This window comes from Seriola dumerili, unplaced genomic scaffold, assembly GCF_002260705.1.
Source record: "Seriola dumerili isolate Sdu_G_001 unplaced genomic scaffold, Sdu_1.0 BDQW01000230.1, whole genome shotgun sequence".
NCBI classification, from domain to species: domain Eukaryota; kingdom Metazoa; phylum Chordata; class Actinopteri; order Carangiformes; family Carangidae; genus Seriola; species Seriola dumerili.
The window spans coordinates 4,216,495-4,239,629 of record NW_019174485.1 but is presented as its reverse complement, the minus strand read 5'-3'; the positions used below and the strand labels follow the sequence as shown (position 1 = coordinate 4,239,629).

General features: G+C 38.7%; 1 protein-coding gene across 1 annotated transcript in view; it reads left to right on the top strand.

Moving 5' to 3' along the window:
- The window catches only part of LOC111229373 (zeta-sarcoglycan-like), a 145,101-nt gene that overhangs the window by 101,897 nt on the left and 20,069 nt on the right, over window positions 1–23,135 (top strand). The window contains exons 4-5 of the mRNA XM_022755682.1: window positions 1,490–1,612; window positions 2,788–2,860. Coding sequence (XP_022611403.1) covers window positions 1,490–1,612; window positions 2,788–2,860 — 196 coding nt within the window. The remainder of the gene's footprint in view (window positions 1–1,489; window positions 1,613–2,787; window positions 2,861–23,135) is intronic.

Here is a 23,135-nt window from a genome sequence, read left to right as displayed (position 1 = left end):
AATAGGAAAAAACAAATCCATTCCTCAGTTCTGTTATCATTTTGTGGCACTGTGACACAGTGTTTCCTGCTGGTTTCCAAAGCATTGCCTTTCCCTTTGGATATGAACTATCAAATCATTTCAACTCAACTTCTGGGGGAACTGAACCTTAATGTTTTGGCCACAGTGAGAAGCTCATCCTGCATGTAAATATTCTGAGGAGAACTGATTTCTCTTCAACTTGGTTTAAATAAAAAATGAATGAGTTTCCTTTATTGACAAAAGATATGAGCTTGAAACACCTGCATTTGTTTCTTTCTTTTTTTTTATTTCCAATGTCTACGTATTTTACTTCTTGGAGCTTGCACGCTTCACATTGCTCACTGTAAATATAGTTGCAAATAGAATGTAAATATGATTATTGTTGTTAAAGGGAATTTCTTTCTTTTGGCAACCAAAATGTAACATCCTTAATGCTCTTTCAGAATGAGTACTTTTATGTGCGCTAGAAACTGTGTCAATTTATCCAAAATATTGTCTTCAACGTATTCTAAACTTTGTCAAACCCTGCATTTCTCTTCAAAGGACACTTTGTTTTGTCCTGAAGGCAAAAAGCATAAAGGGAAATGTAATTTAAATTAAAAGTTGTAGTTCTCAAAATATGAGCTCCAACCACAAGGCAGTCATGTCTGATTATTTACTTTTCCTTGTAACAGTTCACAACCAATGTCCCTCCATACAATTCATCTTTACATTGACAATCTGAGTATACGAACACCACAATCCACACACACTTTTGCTTGTGCGGATTAAACACAATCTATGGAATGATAAACATTGCTTTCATATTATTTTTACTCTGTTTTCCCAAATATCACTGTGTTGCTGTAAAACGATTTTACACAGCCAACTTATGAAAGCTACTGAAGGGATTGTTTCAAATGACTAAAAATAAAAATTTTTCTTCTCAGCTCTACTAGTATTTAGCCAATTAGATTACGGCTTTTAGGTCTTTTAAAAATAAGTCAAACTAAAAGATGATCAGCAATATCTCTTTCCACAAACAGTAACCGCTTCAATAATCCGCAAAGCACACTGTCAACATTTTTCATAATGACTGTTTCTTTGGTAGAAAGTAGTTCCAACAAGAAATGGTGGAGCACATCTTGTCTGGATTACCCAGTCTAAGTGGGACATTGCACCACATATGGAATGTCTTTTTGTTATATGTTCCTGTTGATTACATATTACAGCAGCTCCCAAATCTCCCAATATCTCCTCTGATATTGCAGTGGTGTCACAGCAAGACAAATTTTAGAGTTGCAGGGGTGGAGAGTTCAAGGCTCTGTGTGGTCGTTCAGGCTAAACCTTTATTCACTAATGGTTCTGTAAGGAGCTTTGGATAAAAACATCTACCAGATGGTACATTTTGTGCTTTCAATTTTAACCCTGTCCCGCTCTCTCTCTCTCTCTCTCTCTCTCTCTCTCTCTCTCTCTCTCTGTCTCTCAGGCTCAGAGATGGTAGAGGCTCAGTGTCAGAGGTTTGAGGTGAGGAGTGCAGATGGAGAGACAGTTCTGTTCTCTGCAGATGAAGAGGAGATCAGCATCGGTACTGAGAAACTCAGAGTCACAGGTAGGAGTACACACATAGAGTTACAATGCATTCTGTCAAAAAAATGACCATCATCATTGACCATATATTTTGGTTTTGTTTTGTTTTTTTCTAATACTTTTTTTTTTTTTTTTTTTTTTTTTTGGGTAATTTTTACATCACCATTAGCACCATCAATGCTCCCCTACACCGAAATTAATTTGCATCTGGATATCTGACATAATTAATAATGACATCATTGTGACTTGTTATTGTCTGAATTGTAATTAAAAGGGCAATATCTATGATATCATCACAACAGCATTTCATGGTAAAGATATAAATGAATGTGAAATCATTCTGCATACACATAATGTATAATGTATAGATCAACCATAGAGGTCACAGTTTTGACAAGCTCCCAGATTCATTTTCTGCATTCATGAGGGAGTTAATTCCACTATTTCTGTGATTAATGCTGAACAGATACAGCGGTGGAGAGTTGGTGGACTCATTTCTGTTAAGTAAAAGGGGTTACTTCAGGACACATAGTTTACGGTACATACACACAATATAAGCTGTTAAACAGAGTGCTTTTGATGAGTGCAGCCAAACGAGACTCGGGTCAGCAAGCAGAGCAGTTTTTAACTGAACTGAAAAAGACACCAGAGAGATACAGTAAGAGAAAAGAGAGATGGACAGAAAGGGATAAGTCCAAGAAAAGCCATGTGAGAATAATTGCAGAAAAAAGACAAAGCAATTTAAGGGAAATGAAAAGAAAAACTAAAAAGTGTGATGGAAAATTGCCCTTTGGTGCACTATAATAAATTTGCTAATACACTCGAAACATGAAATCAGAATGAGAAAAGCAAGTGGAAGTGTGTGTCTCTGTCTCTGTGTGCGTCTGCGTGTGCTCAGGTACATCTCTGTTTGCATATTTTGATATGTAGTATCAGTACATCTGTGATTTTTTTTTTTTTTCATGAACACATAAAATATGCACTTACACACTACCAGTAAATGTATTTATTGTTACTGGAAACATTGTTGAATTTGAACATAATTCGTATGACACAAGGAAGATCCTGTGTCACGCATTTTAAGTGCCTGCCACAGCTTCAAGAATAGAGGTATGATGCAATGTTGTGCAGGCTTCCACACAAAAGACGTGTGTGATTTATTTTCCTTCCTTTCATCCACTCTTACCCTCTCTCCAGGGAATGAAGGCGTGGTGTTCAGCCATTCTGTAGAGACATCACATGTAAGGGCAGAACCCTTCCAGGACCTAAAGTAAGTATTCTAAATCATTTTCTATGTATGCATATGACTGTGTGTGTATGTGTTAGACAAGCAGTCTGGCACATCGGTTCACTTGTTGTGGTAGAATATTTATGAAGTGTATGTTTTCATGAATAATTACTAAGAGTGACACCACAAATAATAATTTAGGGGAAAATGTGTTGTTATGTAAAAACTTGCGCTGTTAGCTTAGATGCCAGCCCAGTGGTTCACTGTGCTCATGACTTGGAATCAGCTCACTGCAGAAAGAGGTGTGCTGGTGATTGGCCATTTGACAGGCCTCGCAGAGGGAACAAAAGCCCTCAGAGCTCCAGTGTACAATGGTCAGGCTGGTACCAAGCGGTGTCTGCCACTGATATACGCACTTGAACGCATGTAGTGCAGGGTAGATGAGCTGTGTTTACTCTTTTTATTTTTTGGAGTTGATTACCTTTATTTGCTGTAACGTGAATTCCGTTTGCGTCAGAACATGTTGTTTTAAACTGATGTAAGCTAATGAGGAGAGGGTCTTTTCAAGATTACAGTAACCTTTTATTTTTACAAATACAACAGAAAAACGACAGTATGAAACAGAGTACTTGTGACCACAGACAGCTCCTCAGTAATGCTTACGCAAACCTCAGAATGATCAAATGTTGCCTCCAATAAAAGCAGCTCAAACTGCTGGTGTCCCCATCACTGCATTAGCTAACTGTGTGTATGTGTGTGTGTCTTCTCATTCCCTTTCCTGGAGTGTGTTTTGGGTGTCTTTTAGGGGCATATGAAGTTCCTTAATTATTAATGTCTCAATCTCATTTGGGTATTGTCAAACAGGATTAAGCTGAAGTGGCCTTTGGCCAGAGAGGAAAACTCAAAAAGAGAGGCAGGAAAGAAGAGAGATGCAGGTGGAGAGAGGAATGAAGGGGAAGACAAAGAAGTTATAAGGCACTGTGAAAACCAGGATGCACTGCATGTTGTGCAAGAGGCAAAGTAGTAGAGAATGGAGGAACAGACATAACTGACTGAATAAAGGGAGAAGAGAAAAAAAAGACATTGAGATCAGATATTAAACAGGTGGGATAGAAGAGGAAGCAGGGCTGGGGTAGGGGTGATGAAGAGGACAATCAAAAGATAGAGGAAAGAGAAGAGGGAGGGCAGAGGAGATTGTCAGAGGGGAAAAAGTATGGGAGGAGGGGATGGGAGTTAGAGTATAGAAGAATAGATTAAATCGACATGGCTCCTGCAGCGACATTGACTCATAGCAGCAGAAGATAATGTGATACGGCAAAAATATGAATACATTCAGGGAGTGCAACAATTCATGTCTTTTGAGACAAGTGGAAATATGGAAATATAATAATATTAATAATATTATATAATAATAATATAATAATATAGAGAAGTTTAAAACTCTGAACCAAAGAGTTCAAGACCTACTGAGTTTTTTATTGTCTGGCTTTAGAATGAAACTGTGAATTTGTTTAGACAGTGTTTAGGTAGGCTGATGACACCACATGAGGGGCCAGACCTTATGAATTTTTTAATGTGGGGAATTGTTAAGACGGCACTGATTGCTTGGTACTCTTCTTGAGTGTTTAATGTCTTTATTCAATCAAGCATTTAATCAGTTTGCATCAAGCACAGCAGCAGCACTGTCAATGGCTTCTTCATCTTTAAAAAATTCACAGACATCTTAATAGAGTTCATGTTGAAGCTAATATTCGTTTCATTTTATCACATTGAGTAGTTTGCCTGCTCAAGGTGAATGTTAGCTCACTTAAGTGGTTGTATGACTTTTTTTTTTAGCATTGTCTAAATGAAGGCCACATCCTTCAGTTTGTGCCATTCTTTTAGTCTGCATGTATTCATGCAGCCTTAAATGTACATCTTTTCTATGCAGTGCTTTGTATGCAGCGTATGAAAACTAAGACTCAGAGGTGGCACAGTTGCTCAGTAAACCTGTATCTTGTGATTGCCAAATCCTGGGTTTGAATCCAGTAAGGGCCTCTTGCCAAAAGTGTTCATTCTCTCTGAGTCTCCAGTTGTTCCTTTCTCTTGCTATGTCATGTCATGCTATGATTCCAAGCAATAACTTGGAAGAGAAAAGAGAAATGCGTCAGACATAAAATAGGATTCAGGAACGGAGAGAAATTGAAATGACTTGACACACAGGTATGAGATGGATAGACAGGGAGAGACAAAAGAGTGGTTGAAAGTAAAGCAAAATGGGTAGTAGAGGAAATAGGACCCCATGCATGCTGAGGGATCAAAGGAGAGGAGAGGGAGGAGATGTTTTGATGACTGGGTGAACCAGAAAGAGTTGAAGAAAGCAAAGAAGTGATGTGTGGGGTTAGGTGGGGATGGAAAGATACAGAGGGAAGGAGGCGCAAGAACATTGGGTCAATGGACAGGTCAGTGCAGATAAGTAAGTCGATGAAACCTGTGATGAAGGCCCAAGGTGAAGAAAGGAAAGGAACCACTGCAGTGACTGGTGTTATAAATTCAACGCAGCAAATCCTAACATTTGTGCTGCTTTGATTTTCATCAGTTTTAACAGATTTTACATCAGTAACACCCCTGTGGATTGACATAAAACAAATTATTAGTTAAAAAAAAAACACTGAATGAATCAGTTTTGCCTGAATTGAGATTATCATCATGTCATCTTCACTTCACAGTATGAATATATGGACATCTATAAACACATGGACAATAGACACAAATACAAACATACCATTGAAAGCACAAAATAAAAGCAACTTTGCACAAACACACAGAATTAATGAATTAAAACATATTAAAAACTCAAATATATTGCGTGCTCGAAACAACTCATCACCCCACATGCAGCATTGTCAGTGCAACAGTATGAATACATCAGGAACAGGAAGTGACATGCATGAAGTGGAAACCACACACACACACACACACACACACACACACACACCTACTGCAGGGTTAATGAAAAGCACAGAAAAATAACACTGACAAAAAGGCAATAAATGGTTCAAATACTCCCCCCTCTCTGTTGTCAGTTATTAGCTGTTAAATGGTAGGGAAAGAAACAGACTGAAGTGTAGTTATTATCATGATGTTTTTTTTTCCAGGTTTTAATTGAGGTTTATTCAAAATGAACAGATATGTCACATTACTTGTCCAGATGATATCAAGAAAAGGAAAGTGCAGGTTCTATTCTCTTTCACTAATTCACAGGCACTTTTCCTCTAAAGATTTTAATCCCTTTGTGGTTGGAACTTTCTTTTTGTCTTCCTATCTGTGTGTCTTTTTCTCATCATATCTTTGTCCTCATCTCTCTGTTTTATCTAGATCTTTCCACATGTCCCACCCCCCTTTGTCTGTAGTGAAGGTAAATGGAACATGTAATGAGTGGACCGAAGTCCATTTAAAGCTAATGATCTATCTTACAGTTTAACATTGAGAAAAGAGGAGAAGAAAAGAGGGAAACAAAGAAGGACAGATGGCACACACACTGTACACGCATGATAATTTACAGGTCAACAAGTTCCTGTCAAGAAAAGCCTTATTTCAGTAGATGAAAACATATTTTGTTTGTTTGTTTTACTATTGCACATTGTGATTTTTATGTAGTGTGGCTTCACTGTATGCTGGGAAAAGAATTAACAATGCAGCAGACTGGAAAGAGTAGATGAAAGATTGGATCAGACGCTTAACATCAAGTTATATTTGGGCAAACAGCGACTTGATGGCAAGTTGAATATGGGGAATAAGCACTTGACAAGCTAAAGAATCAAACGACTCCAATAGTGCATTTCAATTTCCTGAATGAATGAATGTGTTTGTATTTACATTGTTTGTTTTCGGTCTGTGTGACTGAGTCAAAGTAGAGGTAACTATGGCTTTAGGTCATGTAATGTGCCAATTGCAATGACCACAGTCAGATTCACTGAAGATTTCTATCAGTACTGTTTGAAATGCTTCAGGAATATTACAGTTGACTGTGGATGTGACTGAAACGTAAGAGACATGAATGCACAACACACAGAGCTGAAACTGGGTTATGCTAGTAGCACAAAAACAAAATGCTCAGCAGCCTGCTTTCCAGAGAACACTCTAGGACGCTATGGCATGCATTTTCAAAGCCTCTGGTGTGATCGCTGTAAGCCATGTTCACACTATTCTGCTTTTTTTTTTTCCTTTTCTTTTTTTGTCAAACTGCTTTTCCACTTTAAGGTGTACAGGGAGCGGCCGGGAGGCAGACAAAAAGCGGTCGCTTTGGAAAAGTGCTGTGGCTGGCATCTTTTTAAGCAGCATAGTTCAACATTTCAGAGAAGCATTCATGACAGTGACTGACTAAATAACATGAAAAAAGATGTGAGGACTGACAATACATAGGCAGTCAACAACAACAACAACAACAAACAGACTGAAAATGGATGAAGTTGCTGTAGAAAAGTTGGTAGTAGATGTCCGTGTTGTGGGAGTTTCTAAATGTTGAGGAGGTGTAGCTGGTACTCTTAACTGATAGCAGCAGCAAGTCGCTGATAATAAAGCTGCTTTTCATTATCAGCACAACATGTGGCTGAGGTAGCACTTTAACTACAAATACAACAACAGTGTGAGTACAGCCTTAGGTGGACGAGAAATGTTCCCACATGCAAGGATGACAAGATTTACTGGACACTTAAAAGGCAGAAATGTTTGCCTAAGTGAAAGGACGACAACATAGTGTTGAAGGCTTTTCTGGCACAAATACACAGCATAATAGTTTCTGCTCATTGGAGACAGGATTGAAGAGCTCCTGTTGCACCATCACAGTGGTGTGCTTGAAATGAATGAGGAGGCCATGTCTTTCAGTGCAGTGCTATTATTGGTCCGAATGTGGTCTTAATCAAACCAATCAATCAGGACCAAAACCATCTTTGTACAACTGCCGCATTTTGACCAAATCAGTGACAATCAAACATCATAAACAGACCTTCAAACATGTGCCGTTATCTTTAAGGTACTGTGTAAGCTTTGATTTTTGATTGTTTCCATGACCGTGGATGTGTATCCACTATGATTTGTGGCTCCAACCTCAGGCTGTCCTCAATATTTATAGCCTCCTTAACTCAGAGAATAAACCATGATTCCTGTTGTTTCTTGTTTTTGAGTCTTGACTTTCTTTCTCTCCTCCTAACACCTTTGCCTTTTTCTGATGTAACTCACTCTTGACACTGATCGACTGATAGATTATCTAAAAGATTCATCACTGGCATTTTTTGGCAAACCATATTATTTCATATCTGTTGTTCCATCTTCTTTCCACCTCTACCTTTTCATTTCACTTTCATAACATTTCACTGGGATGTGATTTTTTTTATAGAGACGATAATGTCCATCTTTGTTGCTGCTGTTCTTATCATTGTTGGTAGGGCGGACATCACTTTCTTTATCCGCAATTCCTGAGATGAGAGAAAGGGCAAGTAGAGAGGACAGCAAAGTGAGTCACACTGAATACACACAAGATGCGGCGAGACAAGGAGTATGTGTTAGTGTTCCATGAAAAAAAAATCATGTTTTTTGAAAAATGAGTGACATGAGTCCTGAAATCACTCAATAAACACTGACAGCTAGCTGCCAAAGGTGTAGACAGAGACTGACGTAAAGAGGGACAAGTGGCTGGAAAGCTAGATTGACAGTCAGTCAGGCAGCCAGGCAGTTTTGATGGTGTTGTAATCTTCATGCTTTTAATTTAAAACTTATTTTAGTTCTGTCTACAGTACTAATCCCCAAGGTTCTCTTTTTGTGTCCATCTTTGGTGTTTTGGCACTGCATTTCCCACTGATCACTGGGCACTAATGACATACAGACTTTCTGCTGATGAATTGGAGGTTGCATAGGTTTTTCTGTAGGAAAACTAACACTGGCAAAAAATTCCAATATATTACAATGTATAAAAATGACTGACGATCACCTCATCGTATTGTATGCTTCAGGCAGCAAAAGTTCAGAAACAGAGAGGGATCAAAAAGGAAATGGAGTCCAGCTTATCTGTCTTGCCCTGAAGCACAGTTACTGACTCAAAGGGGCTCCACAGGATGATGTTAAATAATGGGACAATGAGACCCTTCCTTCAACTGGGCAAGTTAAACCTTCGAAAGAAGTTAAGTGAGGGGAAGAAATTAGATATCTTGGGAAGAACCACAAAAGAAGACGATGAATGGGCAGTGGAAAAAAGCAGATAAAAAATAGAACATCACAAAGGAGGCTAAGTGAAGAAACTGAAGAACACAATACTCAAACTGAGTCTTTGAGATTATAGTACAATAGGCACCTTGACAGTAACACAGATAAAGAAGCATAATCCAGAGGAGGACGAAGTGTGTACCTGTGTGACAGGGGCACCACCACTGCAAAAATAACTGCAGGGAAGAGCACTATTTCAACAGAGAGACAAAAATCAATCAACAATTACCGGACCAAGACAGTTTGAGCAGTCTCACACAGCAACATCACCATGCTGACGCTAGTGGACATTGGGTTACCTCAGGTCTCTAAATTCATCCGATGCTTGGGTCCACAGGAGAGAGAAAGAAGCTGCTGCACAGTCAATATCTCCATTTCTATCCACTCTTTCATCCTCTTATCCCTCCCTCTATGCCTTCTCCTCCTCTATCCCAGGCCTGGGGTCATCCGAAGGCTCCCTGGGGAGAGTTAGCCCTAACACAGCCAAGGGCATCAGGGAAGGATTTGTGCTCCATGCCCCTTCCCCTATCCCTCGCTCTATTTCCATGTATCTACCTGAGGATAGATAGGACTGCAGAGCTATATCAGACTCAGGGGCATGGGAAAGGATTTTATTTAGGAAGGGTAGAGTAGTGTAGGGCAACAGTGAAAAAGTGGACTTTGGACGATAAGTTCCTCACATATGAAGCCAGAAATAAAAAGAATATACCAAAATTACACACCAGTTTTTACACAATATGAAGCAAAGCACACACTCTGTATTTCTACATGATTTCCACACAAACATTTTGGTAGGCCTACTAGAAATGGGGAATAGAAAGAGGAAATCTCAATGAAAGCATCTTTTGAAGTATCAGTCTTTTTCGCACACTTTACTTACCTGTACATATTCTGTGTGAACAGTCTGTTTGAATCACAGTGGCTGCTCTGATGCCTGAGATTTTAGAGGATATTACTAATACTAGACAAAGGAGTTATTGTGGTGTAGGCCTATATAGTGTAACCAGGCAAGGTTGAACACCATGTTTAATATCCTGTCCACACAAAGTTTTACAGATCTCACCCCAAAGATTCTCAAGTGTGTGTGTGTGTGTGTGTGTGTGTGTGTGTGTGTGTGTGTGTGTGAGTGAGTGATTATTGAACATGTTACTAGAATCATCATTTGTATACAAATTGTATATTTCTCATGCATTTTGTGATTAGTAGCATGTTTTTGTTCCGAATAATAGCAAAATATTTGATTATTTGATTTTGTAATTGATGCACAGAGGATCCCAATGCCCCAGTTTGAGAGTCATTAGATCAACCCCTGTAACTGGCTGGGGAAAACCTTAGCAGAGTGAGATCTGCTGTATATATTCAGCCATTCCCAAGTGGAAAATTTGCAGAGAAAGGCACTAACCTACCCAACACAGAGCAATGAGAGTAAGACCTGGAATGTGTTTAACTCTCCCTCCCCTCAATAACTACTCCCTCAGGATATTTCTATTAATGAGAATGTGTTTTGTGCCTTTGTCTTTTGTGGTTTCTATTTTATATTCTCGTAGCTTTTTTAATCACCATCTCTCCTCAAGAACCCTCTCATGGGGGATCAAATCCTTACAGGGTCAGACCTTCTTATTCTCTGGCCTTGTGTCCATCTCTCTGTTTCCATCCAAATTAAACCAGATCCCATGGCGAGGTCAACTTCTGAAAGTAGCTTGGGCGGAGGCAGTTTGTCTGTCTCCATCCTTTTTTCCTGTCCTTCTCTTTGTCTCATCCAGTGGTTTTCAATCCTGGTCCTCAGGAGTGCTGCTGGTTTCTCTTATTGGGCGGGTAAATGCTGTTAATTGCATTCACCTAGTGTCCCAGGTGTAAAACGCTACCTGATTAAAAAGCAAGAATGATAGTCAGCAGGGCTCTGAACACAGAGATCTATTGCTTTAAACAAAATTAAGGGCATCCCTCCCCGCCCTCAATTCTGCCACCCATCTCTCCATCCCAGCAAGTAAAAGACTGACCTTTATGTGTAGAGGGAACTGTGCTTTTACTCTGCCTTCGTTTCATCCAGTTCTTCCACCTTACAGTTTCTTCTTCATCCTAACCTATGAAATAAATGTAATGCTGTGGGTTTCTGATTCGAGTTTGGGACCAAAAGTTGTTATGCATGTTTCTCTCTAGTAGGTCCCTAAATGGCAAGACTACTAATACAACTTAATGGCCCTGGGTCCTTGGGGTACTTCCAATTTAACCCAATTACAGACTGTAAAATTTTACGAGTCCTTGAAGTAGAGAATGAGGAAATGATTCACCCTGTAGGCCTTCCATTTTCCTCCCCTCCCTCACCCACATATCCAACAGTTCAGTCAACTCTGAATAAGTTTCAAACAACTCAAAGTTGATGTTGAGGTCAGAATATATATGTAGTTAGTTTAATTTTCTTGTTTTTATGAAAAAATATTTAGCATTTCCGCTCAACTAGACTTAAACTAGTCTAACCAGACACTGACAGAGTAATAAATTATGATTATAATTCTAAGCACATGGCACTCTCATTATCTTGAGTATGTAAATGGCCAAAAGTCAGAGGTTTAACAAATAACCCAAAGTGTCTTGAACCTTAACATTAGGAAAGTACACTTCCCATTTACGTTTTAATTGAGGTTACACTCCTCAAATGCCTAGTAGAAACAACAATGTGAACTAAATTAGGCCCACTTCCCACGCTTATTTTGAAGGAGTCTCAGAGCAGAGTTGATATAACCAGGTTTTCGTGTGAGCAGCCAGATGGAGGAGCATGGTGTGGGATCGCAAAGTACACCACCTAATTAGCTCCAAAAAACTCAGAAGTAAGCCCGCCCCTAGCTGTTTTTTGATTAAAAAGTTGGGGTTTGTGTCAAAGTAATTGGAAATCATTAAAATTAAGAATGAGTCACATTCTCTTTGAACTGTGCCTTTGGGAAAAGCCTCTCTTCACACTACAGTTCCCCTTAAAGGATAGCAGTTCACTTGCATGACGGTTTTCAACAATGCCTGTTTTCTTTTTTTGTGCCGAGGGTCAACTTGATACAGGGATCGATTGCAAGTTTGGCAGAAAAAACTTTAGGCGCTGTTTTCAACCTTTGTTGTCTCCCTCTTTCTCTTCATTCCCTTCATACTTTCATCAGTGTTCACCACAAACAGTGCTCTCTTTAGAGGAATTCAAAGAGTATTATTTGTCTCCTACAATTATAATACAGATTATAGATCGAAAACCTTATACTATCGCTTACAAAACCTAATTTAAACCAGGATTATTTACCTGATGTGAAAAATATTGTTGTTTAAAGTCGAAAGTGCTCTATGAATTCAGAATGTATTCAATGTATTGACAGCCTTTTAGTCAAAGCCTGGAGATATCACCATCCAAGTGAACCAGAACCGCATTTATGCTCTTTAAAAAAGCACATAGCCTTTCCTACAGTTTGCTGTCCTGGGATTGGATTTTGGATGCATCTAATACCTCTCTTTTCATTGGTACAACAAGGACAATCAGCCCTGCCCTGCTCTGTTTTGTCTCTTATTGATTAGACACACAGGGAAATCATTGAGAACAAAGAGAGACGGAGTAAAGGAAAGCAAGCACAGTTATGGGAACGATCTATAAGGTATCTGAATTTCTGTGTGTGTTTTTGTGTATTTGTTAGACTGTCATGTTCTACAGATTGATGTAATACATTTTCCCAGATGTTGACACTCAGTAATGAGGGTCCTGAATTTGTAGGAGACAGTCTCATGTGATAATGATGTGAATAGTATGGATGTACCAGTAAAATCATTTGTCTACTGTCCTGATTGTAGTCAGTTACTACTGAGCACCCCAATCTGATATTTATACTTCCCAATGTAGTACAGCTGTGCAGTACATTGCTGGGATAGAAGGTACTAAATTCAATCAAGCTGAGATAAGATACTCACCATTTTAATATCGGTATAGCCTGCGTCTCACTTGTTTTAATCACCTTGACTCCTGAGAAACCTTTTGTAGGGAGGTTGGTTTAAAACATCGCAGGGACAAAACTGATTGTATCTGAAAGCACAATGAAAGAGCACATCAGAAACAAGAAGTGAAGAATAAAATGATGTCTTGTGACAAGCAAGTAACTCTCAGCAACTCAATTAAACATCAGATTGTAAAGGGGCTACACAGTTCAGTTTTGGTTTGTGAACAAAAACAAGAAAAAGATGAAGCCATACACTGAGCCCCCCCCCCCCAAAAAAAATTCTAACATTACATTTGCTGAAGGCTTTTACATTGTCTTCTACAAGAGAAAACTATTTATGTCCTACTAAAANGCTGAAGGCTTTTACATTATGTCGCTGTCCTGTGGACATTCCAGCCTTGTCTTCTACAAGAGAAAACTATTTATGTCCTACTAAAAAAATACCCAAAATATGTTTCAATAAATGTTTTGATGGAAATAGTGGCATTTTTTTTTTTTTCTATTGTAAGAAGTACAGCAAGCAAGTTTTGCACTAGGTAGGTGGTCAGGGTGGATGGTGGGTATATAAAGAACAGAGTCCATCCTGAGAGATGTTTAGAGACTTTGGTTAAGGTTAGGAAAAAAAATGGCTTTAGTTATATGCTAATAAAGTAAACACGACCTGTTTTATGTCCTTTTCAGTATTTAGCCAAGACCTTTCTCAGTCTTTCCCTAATCTTAAGCAAGTGCAAAGTTATCAAAGATGCAAAGGAAAACCAAATGCATGTTCCACACAATAGCTGGTGGCCTGTAAGCTGCTCTGATGTTTGGTGTCAGCTAAAAGTCTGCAATTACACACCAATTAACTGTATTAAAGTTCTGATTGCTGGTTATGAAGAGTAAGGCAAGATTGTACTGTGATAACTTCTCCCACAAGTCATTTCCCCCTATTAATGTGATTTTTTTTTTTTTTTGGATTGGCTCACAGGGCTTTGGAGCTCCACCTCACTAAACTGTATACATTGTTGTTCCATCTGTCTGTTTGCCTATGTTGATTGTTGTTTATATTTGTTGGTTATTGTTTATCAACTGCTGTTTATCACTGAATACTGTTGTACACATCTTGAGGGGGAATATGTGAAAACAACACCCAGTAAATATTCAACAGTCGCCTTGCCATATTGCCAAGCATCTGTTCCTTGTGACTTTAAGTGCATGCGCGTGTTTGTGTGTGTCTGTGTGTGCGTGTGTGCGCGTGTGCATGTGTGCGCACACGCGTGCGAGCTCAGCTGTTGTGTGTTTTGTGTGTGTGGGTTGCAAAGATAGACGGCTGTTAATATCAGATTTTGCGACAGAGCCAAATGTTCCACTGTGGATAAAGACTATTACAAATGGCTACAGGCTGTTTTGGCTAGACACTGAAATCACAGCAGATAAATAACATTAGAAAATACTGAAAACAAGCACACATAAAGACACGCTCACAGATATTCAAACACCCCATGTGCATACACACACATATGCTCCTAATCCACAGCAACAAGCAGCTCTATTGTATTCCAGACTTATATGAGAAAATCTGACTTCATGGTGGGAATTTAAGGCAAGAGAGTAAAAATAAATATCCAGAATAAGCAGTAAAACACAGTGACAAAGACCAACCTTGGGAATTTTACTTGGAAAAACTCACCATCACTGTGTTACCTTCATTTGGAAACAAATCTCCTCTGACTGGTTGTGTAAATTTAGTAAGACTGAAATTTTATTTCAATTTGTTGTTGATAATATTGGCTTATTGTCTTCATTTTCACCCAAATGATTCAACTACCTCACACAAGCTAAGTTAGCAGAACCCTCTCTATTTGTAATGAATCACAGATTAATATTCAGTTTTTAACTTTAAAGGCTGATGATTTAAGTTTCTAAGGCTAATCAACCTCTAATTATTATTTAAGCCAAAGAATATAAATTGAAGTTTTTACATCTTAGAGGAAAGTTATCATTATGACTTTGTTTTATAATTTATGAAAAAGCTAGTTTCAGTTTTTGAGAGATGAAAATGTTCCACTCTGTTAGCAGATTAACTTTAACTTTAAGATTTTTCTAAAAGTCAGAATTCAGCTAACCTTGTCAAAGTTCATATTTTTGTAGTGATGAGATGCCAGAGGGAGAGGGTGGAAAGAGCTGAAGAGAGAGTGAAATATGGACAAGTAGACTAAAAATAGTTCTAGTTAAATATGGCAGTGAATGAAGAGAGAGACGTGGAGGAGAAGGGGTGAGAAAGAAAACAAAAAAATTGAAATGAGTACGATAAAATGGTGAGAAGGTGTTACATTTTTACCAGCAGGACTTCTTCTGTTTGTATGTTTTCAACTGAGAGAGAAAGAGCGAGTGCCGCCAGACTCCAGCCAGGAGGCGAGCGACAGGCAGAAGGAAAGAGAGAAAAACCGATAGGATGACTGTAGGAGGGCGGGCAATGAGGCAGAGAAAGAGAGAAAAGCAAAGAGTTTATCTTCTGATTGTGTTTGCCTCTGCTTAGGTTTTCTTTTCTCCCCTTCAAAACACTCTCTCTCTGCTTCCCCCTTCTCTTCCCCTTTCTCCTGATCCCTTTTTCTGTCTCTTGTGTTTTCACTTTCTTTTGTTCTCTTTCTTTCCACTAGGGGGAGGGTATGAACTACCCTCTATTATTAATCTATGTATTAACCTGTTGATGTCTGTCTTTGCTATCTTCTCTCAAGTTTCATCTCTCACTTATTATAATGTACTCTCATTCTGTATGTATGTATTCTGTCTTCCTTTTTTCATCAATGTATCACAAATTTGAACCAAACCTAAAAGAATTATGCATCTTTTCACTGATGTTCACTGCAGTTAAAGCTCCGAATGAAAGATTAAAGCCGGTCACATCTCCCTGCAACTCATGTTGGAAAGTTTCACATTCTTGAAACGCACATTATCTTCACTTATTCAGCTTAGGCCTATACTCACTTTTCCTAAAGAAACACAAATTCATTCATTTGCATGCACAACCTACACGGACAAACAGTCCAGTCACAAATACTGTAGATTTGCCTTGTTATGTAACAGACTTAAAACTTGTTTTTCTAAAGTATGTCTAACTTTGACAAATTGTGCTGGCATTGGGTGTGGAGATGACCACATGTAGGACTTTATTCATATATCTCTTTTCTTGTTTAAAATGGCAACCCTTTTTTTCATAAAAGTCAACAATGAGTGATGAGGAAGTCACTGCTTTAAGTAATGCAGCAGTTTTTTTTTTCAACATGAAAAGATGCGTACTTTGTAGTTAGAAGTTAGATGTTCAGCTTTTTTTTTTTTTTGCTTTTTCTTTTAACTTGGCATCAAGAGGAGGTGAGGTTGTTGATGCGGCAAGTAGTCTCCTATTCGCCTTGGTTTACAAAAAGTAAATAAAGAAATAAACAAAAAACACTAAAAGCAAAATTCCTCATAAAATACCGTAACCTGTGCTAAATGCAACATACAGTTCCAATGTTTGCTATTGTTGATTAATGTGAACTATGTTTTATTTTATTAATAAGAGGATCGCAGTACATCACCGCCAGCTGAATAGAGCCTCTCATGAGATGGAAAAATGCACACTTTGTGCCGCGAGCCTTTTTCATATTATCAGCACAAAAATGCCGTTGAGGCAGTAGTTTCTCTACATTAAAGTGGAACAGTGGGTTTAGGTGCCTTTCCCAGGGGCACTTTGTCAGTTTTTATGGGAACAGAGTGACATTCACAATCTCATTTCCCAACATATGTTCTTCCATCTGTATCACCAATAATGTGAACAGCTAAACTTGCACACTTGCAGATACACCTCTAACCTGTAAATCTCTCTCGTCGAGGACACACTGTCTCTCTGTATTTTGTTATCTGGTGTGTTAATCCTGATATGTTCTGCTGTGGCAATTACTTATCGAATTATATCTTTAGCACTCTGTATTTGTTCTTCCCTTATCTATATCCTTCTCTATGCGGCTGCAAATACCCAACTTCCCCACAGGGATCATTAAAGTTTCATCCAATCTTTAGAAAAGTACAAGATGGCACCATTTGCAAGGCATATTAAATAACAAAGACTGCAATACAATCGCTAAAGATGTCATTAATGCAGCAAGGTCTTGTAGAAGCCTCTTAAGATGATGTCTTATTCAAGTGTCACACTGAGCCTTAAGTCTGCCAACAATGATTGATTTCTATGCGAGCAGCTGAACTTGTTCAAAGATGCACTTCTCTGTTAGTTGAATAATATTTCTTTCAAATAAATAGCTTCATATCTGACTTCTTACACCTGGAAATGGTAAGTTTTTCAGTTTTCTGCAGACTGCCTACCCCTCGTCACATCATTAAAAAAAAAGCTATGCTGCTTTACAGAGGGCGTGAACAACAGATGGGTAAAGACAACACAAAGCACAGAGACTAAATGCACTGTAGTCTTTCTCATCGTCTTTGTGAGGGAGCTCTAATTTCTCTTGTTTCTCTGCTCAGAAGTGTTTTCTGTCAGGCTCTGCTGAATGGAATACTGAGACAATGCTAATGAAGCAAAGCACAGACTCTGCCGCTGTTTTTCTGACCTCATATCTACAACTGGGAGCAAAGAAAATACTCATGTATACCTTACAGCGTCTGCATTTGTTCATGTGTTTAAGTGTCAAAAAACACAAGAAATGTTTTTTTCTTGTCCGGCTGTTTGGCTTTCTTTTCTTCTTCTGTTTGAATAGTTCAGTAGTGTAACTCCCTTCTTCATGGGGCATATTAGTTATATGAGTTTTATGAAGGTGTTTTTTATATTATTATTTTTTATTGTTTTTATTTTCTACATCCCACACATTTTAAGTTCAATACTTTGCAGAGTCACCAAGAGGTAATAACTGGATCTGACACCATCCAACCTTGTCATGGTTTCATATGATGGACACTTGAAACAATATTTTCTACAGGTCACATCTATTACTGAGGAAGTAAAGGTTATGATAGTGTGCAAACATTCTATAATATTAGGGGCCAGTGTTTCACGAATCAAGACACAACAGTACAAGTTGGTTGCTTTGTGACCAGATGTGCTGGGTAGATGGAGGTGAAGCGCTGGACCGGAACACAATACACTTCCTTTCACCCGTCCGTTCTCTACCCACTCGCCTCTCTCTTTTCCTTACTCTTTCTTTTTTTGTTGTTTTTATTATGTAAATTTCCAACTCTTTCCTAGAAAAAACAAGACTGTGAACAATGGATGGAATGGCGGAAGTTGTGGAGGAGTGAAGCTAGTCTTTCACTACTGATTAAATTATCAGCTTGGCGCCCCATCGGAGGCACAAAGGCATGAAATTGCTTGACATTTTTTCTCCTTGCACACTCTGCCATTAGCCATTTCCTCAGCTACGTTTCACAGCAAGGAGGACAGAGAGCGGCTCGGAAAGTCGTTTTAGAGTAACTCACGGATTTGTCAAGCTGTGTGTTGTGTAAAGGCGGACAGATGTACGTGCTTTTGAATGTCATGTAACTCATGTCATGCAAGACAGCTGTGCAAACACAGAAACAGTTGGGAAGTGTGCGGCAAAGTGACCGCTGGTGAACGTAATATCTGGAAATAGATGTTCTGACTCCTTAGGCTAAATCGTTGTACAATAAATACACACACACACACACACACACACACACACACACACACACACACACACACACACAAACTTTTGTCTCTCAGTCTTTCTAGCACACACAAACATTCACACACATTCTCTCCAGAAACACAAACCTCTAATGTACCTTGACTCTCTCCTGTCCCTCCTCAGTAACTCTGTGGGACTTTTATAACTTTTTAAAACAGCCCAGGGCTTTTCACTCTTTCACTCGTTTTTTTTTCTTTTTTTTTTTTTTTTTTTTTTTACACCTACAGGATTCATGTGGCAATTTAAACACACTACATCACCCTCACTCATCCAAACACAGACTCACTGCAAAAGTTAGGAGGCTTTGGAAATGCCATATTTCTGCTTTCTGCCTAAATCTAACTCTCTAAAAGTCAAAGACAGTGTGTTTAACTGTCTTCAGGCTTGTCTCAATGCATCACTCAGCACCGAGTTTTTAAAGTGCTTCTTGGACAGGGTTGGACGATAGCGGCAGGGGCACTGAGTAGATGACGGAGCATTTAGCACGAAAAGGTTAAAGGTTTGCATCCCAAATGGCAATGTGGCGATAAGGTGGTGTGGCCTTCAAGGGTTCTGAAGAGGAAAAGGGCAGGATGAATGTCAGCCAAGTCTTCCGGGAAATATAAATCACACTAAAAAGCCCAGATTTTAACATTTCAAGTGAGACTTTCTGCACAACTTCTCCCACTGCTTTTGAAAATCTCACAAATCGAAGTCATTTCTCTTGAAAGTTGAAAGTTTCACCCCACAGCCAGAAGATCAAGTTTGTAGGATTTATGATGTCAATGGAACTTACATCAAGTCAACCTCCATTCATAAAAGACTTATATGTTTTCTGTTTCTCTTTTAGGAAGTATGAGCTACCACTTAAAAGCTATGTTCTTAAGTCGTGCACAGAAAACAGCTTTGAGTGGCAAATGGTGGACGATCTAGAAAATCTGATCCTGTTATACATGAGATAAATTCTAAGTCATGTTTACTCATTATTTAAGTAATGGCAGTACACAAACTCATTAGATTCTCAACATTAAGTAGTTGGGATCCACTTCAACAAACTGAAAGTGGGAACAAGGATTTTATGAAATTTAGGAAACGTAGGACATGTATAAAATACGTGAACATGATCAAATACTACATCCAATCTGAGCTAAGGAGCAAGCGGATGTTTCGGTATTTAAAAATGTCACAAACCACTAGTTTCAAAAATCAGGCATTGCCTTTACAGCCAGATTGTCACAAATGAACCTGGAAAATAGCATTTCAAATACAAATTGGCTTTGAAATGTGGCTTGGAAAAGTTCCTATCGATGTTTGTACCAGATTTGAGGCATGAGCTCTCAGGATGCAGGAAAATAAATTGAATGGACCATGATCTAGAAGAAAGTGGGAAAAGCAAAAGTTTAAATGATAAATGAATGGTGGCTGAATTCCGTTTAGCTGCTTCTGTTTCATGTCATCGTCATCATATTCAACAAATATTACTCATGCTGAGGCAGCAGTGACTGACAACATTTAAATAGGTTCACCATAGAATAGGTCCAATTCCAGGGCCTTTGAAAAAAAACTGTCTTTTGTGTGAACATGCTTAAGAAATCCTAAGAGGTGTTGGATTTTATCACAGGTGTTTGAATTTTCAGTTGAACACAGTAATTGTTTGAGCTCTACAAACTGACACCAGATGTCCTTTTCAGTGATATAAACGCAGCCATGACTCAGAGGCAAAGTGGGTATTTAATCCTAATGGACGCGAGATTCACATTCAGTGACTATAGGGAGTAACAGATAAGACAAAATTGCAGTGAACACCAAACTGAGATATGAAATGTTAACATAAAAATATACAAATGGGATTGCTGATTGTACTATAAAAGTCCCCATTTATATTTCCGACAGATGCATATCTGAGGATTCTTCGATATCATATTTCTTAAAATGTGCAATAATTAGTCTCTTGTTGTTTTTTTCTTTCTTTTTGAATATCCAAGACTCTTCCCTCCCCATCTTCCTCCACTTTTCCCCCCAAAATGAATTAAGATAAAAAACCTTTTCATGCTGATGTATTTCTGTCCTGCTTATCTTGTCAGGTTGGACAAATATGGACGCTGTATAAAATGGCCTTGTCGTGACTGAAGGTCAAAACAGATCTATGAGAGAGAGGTGGGGGCTGGGGATTGTTGGTGAGAGAGAAAGGGAGGAATAATGTAAGAACTGGAAGCAGAGAGGTAGGGGGAGACAGTTTTCTGTAATAATAATGAATTGCAAAGATAACGGCTTGGCTGCAGACTCCTGCTATCTGCACCATGAAAAAGCACAACCACGCAGGGGCCTGAGCAGAAACTTTACTCTGTGTGTGTGTGTGTGTGCGCGTGCGTGGATACTTGTATAGGAGTATTATTGAGTGACTTAGAGATGGAAGTTAAAGTTGTTGGAGGTGATTCATTTTGATGTTGACAGTCAGAAGAAAGGATGCATGGGTCAATGCTGTGAAGCAGGGAGGCTTTGAAGATAGGTGAATTTGTGAGTGTATATGAAAGTAAAAATATGACCATATTAGTGTGTGGGACATAAAAAGATTTTTTTTTTTTAAAAATCCACCTTAACAAGCCATTTACCTGTTGTTTCTGATGCAAATCAACTTGGTTTTAACAGGTGTCTTAAAAGTAGCATGTCTTGCTGATCATATGTGAGTTAGCTGCAAAGAAAGAAAGCAGGGGTATGTCAGTTAATTAATAATTGAATTAACATATCAAAATTATTTTCGGTTTTGACAGACAGAAAGAGAAGGAACTATAGAGCACATGTTTTATCTGCTTTTATAGTAATGTTTACATGCATGTATTTTATCATATTAAAGGAGAGGTGCAATAAGTTTTTCAAGCACTAATGAGACAGAGTCAGCAGCCATATACTGCAGCAGCACTGTGAAGCTGTATTTAGGCACAGAGGTGCTTTGAGATAAATGCTAACATCAGCACGGCAACATATTCACAGTGAAACTGGTGAACAAGCTGATGTTTAGCAGTTATAATGTTTACCGTTTTCACCATCTTAGTTTTGTGTGTTAGCAGGCTGACGTGAAGTCCAGCTGAAGGTTATTGGAACTTAGGTTTTTGTCCAGACGATGGTTGTAGAGGAAAAATCAGGAGAACACCAAAGTTATGACAGAGCATCCTGAGAGAGACATGAATGCCTGTACCAAATTTTATGCCGCTCCATCCTCTAGCTGTCAAGATATTTCTTTCAACACCAAAATGTCAGCTTCATCCTGATACTACAGGAAAAATCAGGGGATCACCAAAGTCACTGTGTTTCATCCTCTGACTGTGATGTCTGTACCAAATTCCATGGCCACAATGACAGATGTTCAGGCTGACCAACACTGCGACGCCACTTGCATGGCTAAAAGTTTCATTGGTCAATCATTTTATTAGTGATGATGCTCAAAAAAACACTTCACGTCTATTCTTTCTACTCTCTGAAAGTATTTTAAGACCATAGCTTCAAATGACAGTTCTGATACTTTGAATTTATATGAAAGGACACATTCATGAAATTTTGAAAATTAGAACATATGGAAAAACTGATAAAGTATAAGATGGCATGTTTGTGAAGGAAACAGACAGGTGAGTTAAAACAGAGGCGAAAATAAACAGAGTTTGATGTTGAGACGGAGAGAGAACGGCAAGAGACAGAGTGATAGATCGTCTGCATGTACAGTGCATTCAGAAAGTATTCACGCTTGTAACACCCAAGAAGGCTTGAGGCTGTAATCACTGCCATAGGTGCTTCAACTAAGTACTGAATAAAGGCTCTGAATACTTATGTCAGTGTGATATTTGACATTTTCCTTTTTAACAAATAAAAATACAAAAATAAAAATCTGTTTTCGCTTTGTGATTCTGAGGTATTGAGTGTAGATTTATGAGGGAAAAAAATGAAATTGTATCATAAGGCTGCAACATAACTATAATTATACTTTCTGAATGCACTGTGTGTGTGTGTGTGTGTGTGTGTGTGTGTGTGTGTGTGTGTGTGTGTGTTTGCCCATGAGAGCTGGTTTCAGCCTGCAGCAGCGTCACTGTAATTGCCTCTGCTGTCAAACTAGCCGAAGATTCTCACTTCACTGCTGTTGACTACGGTCTGTCTCTGTCTCTCTCTCTCTCTCTCTCTCTCTCTCTCTCTCTCCCTCTCTCTCTCTCTCTCTCTTTCTCTGTCCCCCTTACACACGCAAAACTATAACATAATGACAGATAGGAGAAGGGTTTCGGTTTTCATTCCCTCCAACTCACTTTTGATCTCTTGTCTACCTGTCTGCCTGTCTCTCTCTTTATTTCTCCTCTTCTTAACCTCTGACTGGTGCAGCATATGCTCTGTTTTTACAGATCAATAAGTCAGGCCCAATGTGAAGTGTCTGCTTCCAACACTTATTATATAGTTTGGATGCTCAGCACTGCACAGTAGCAA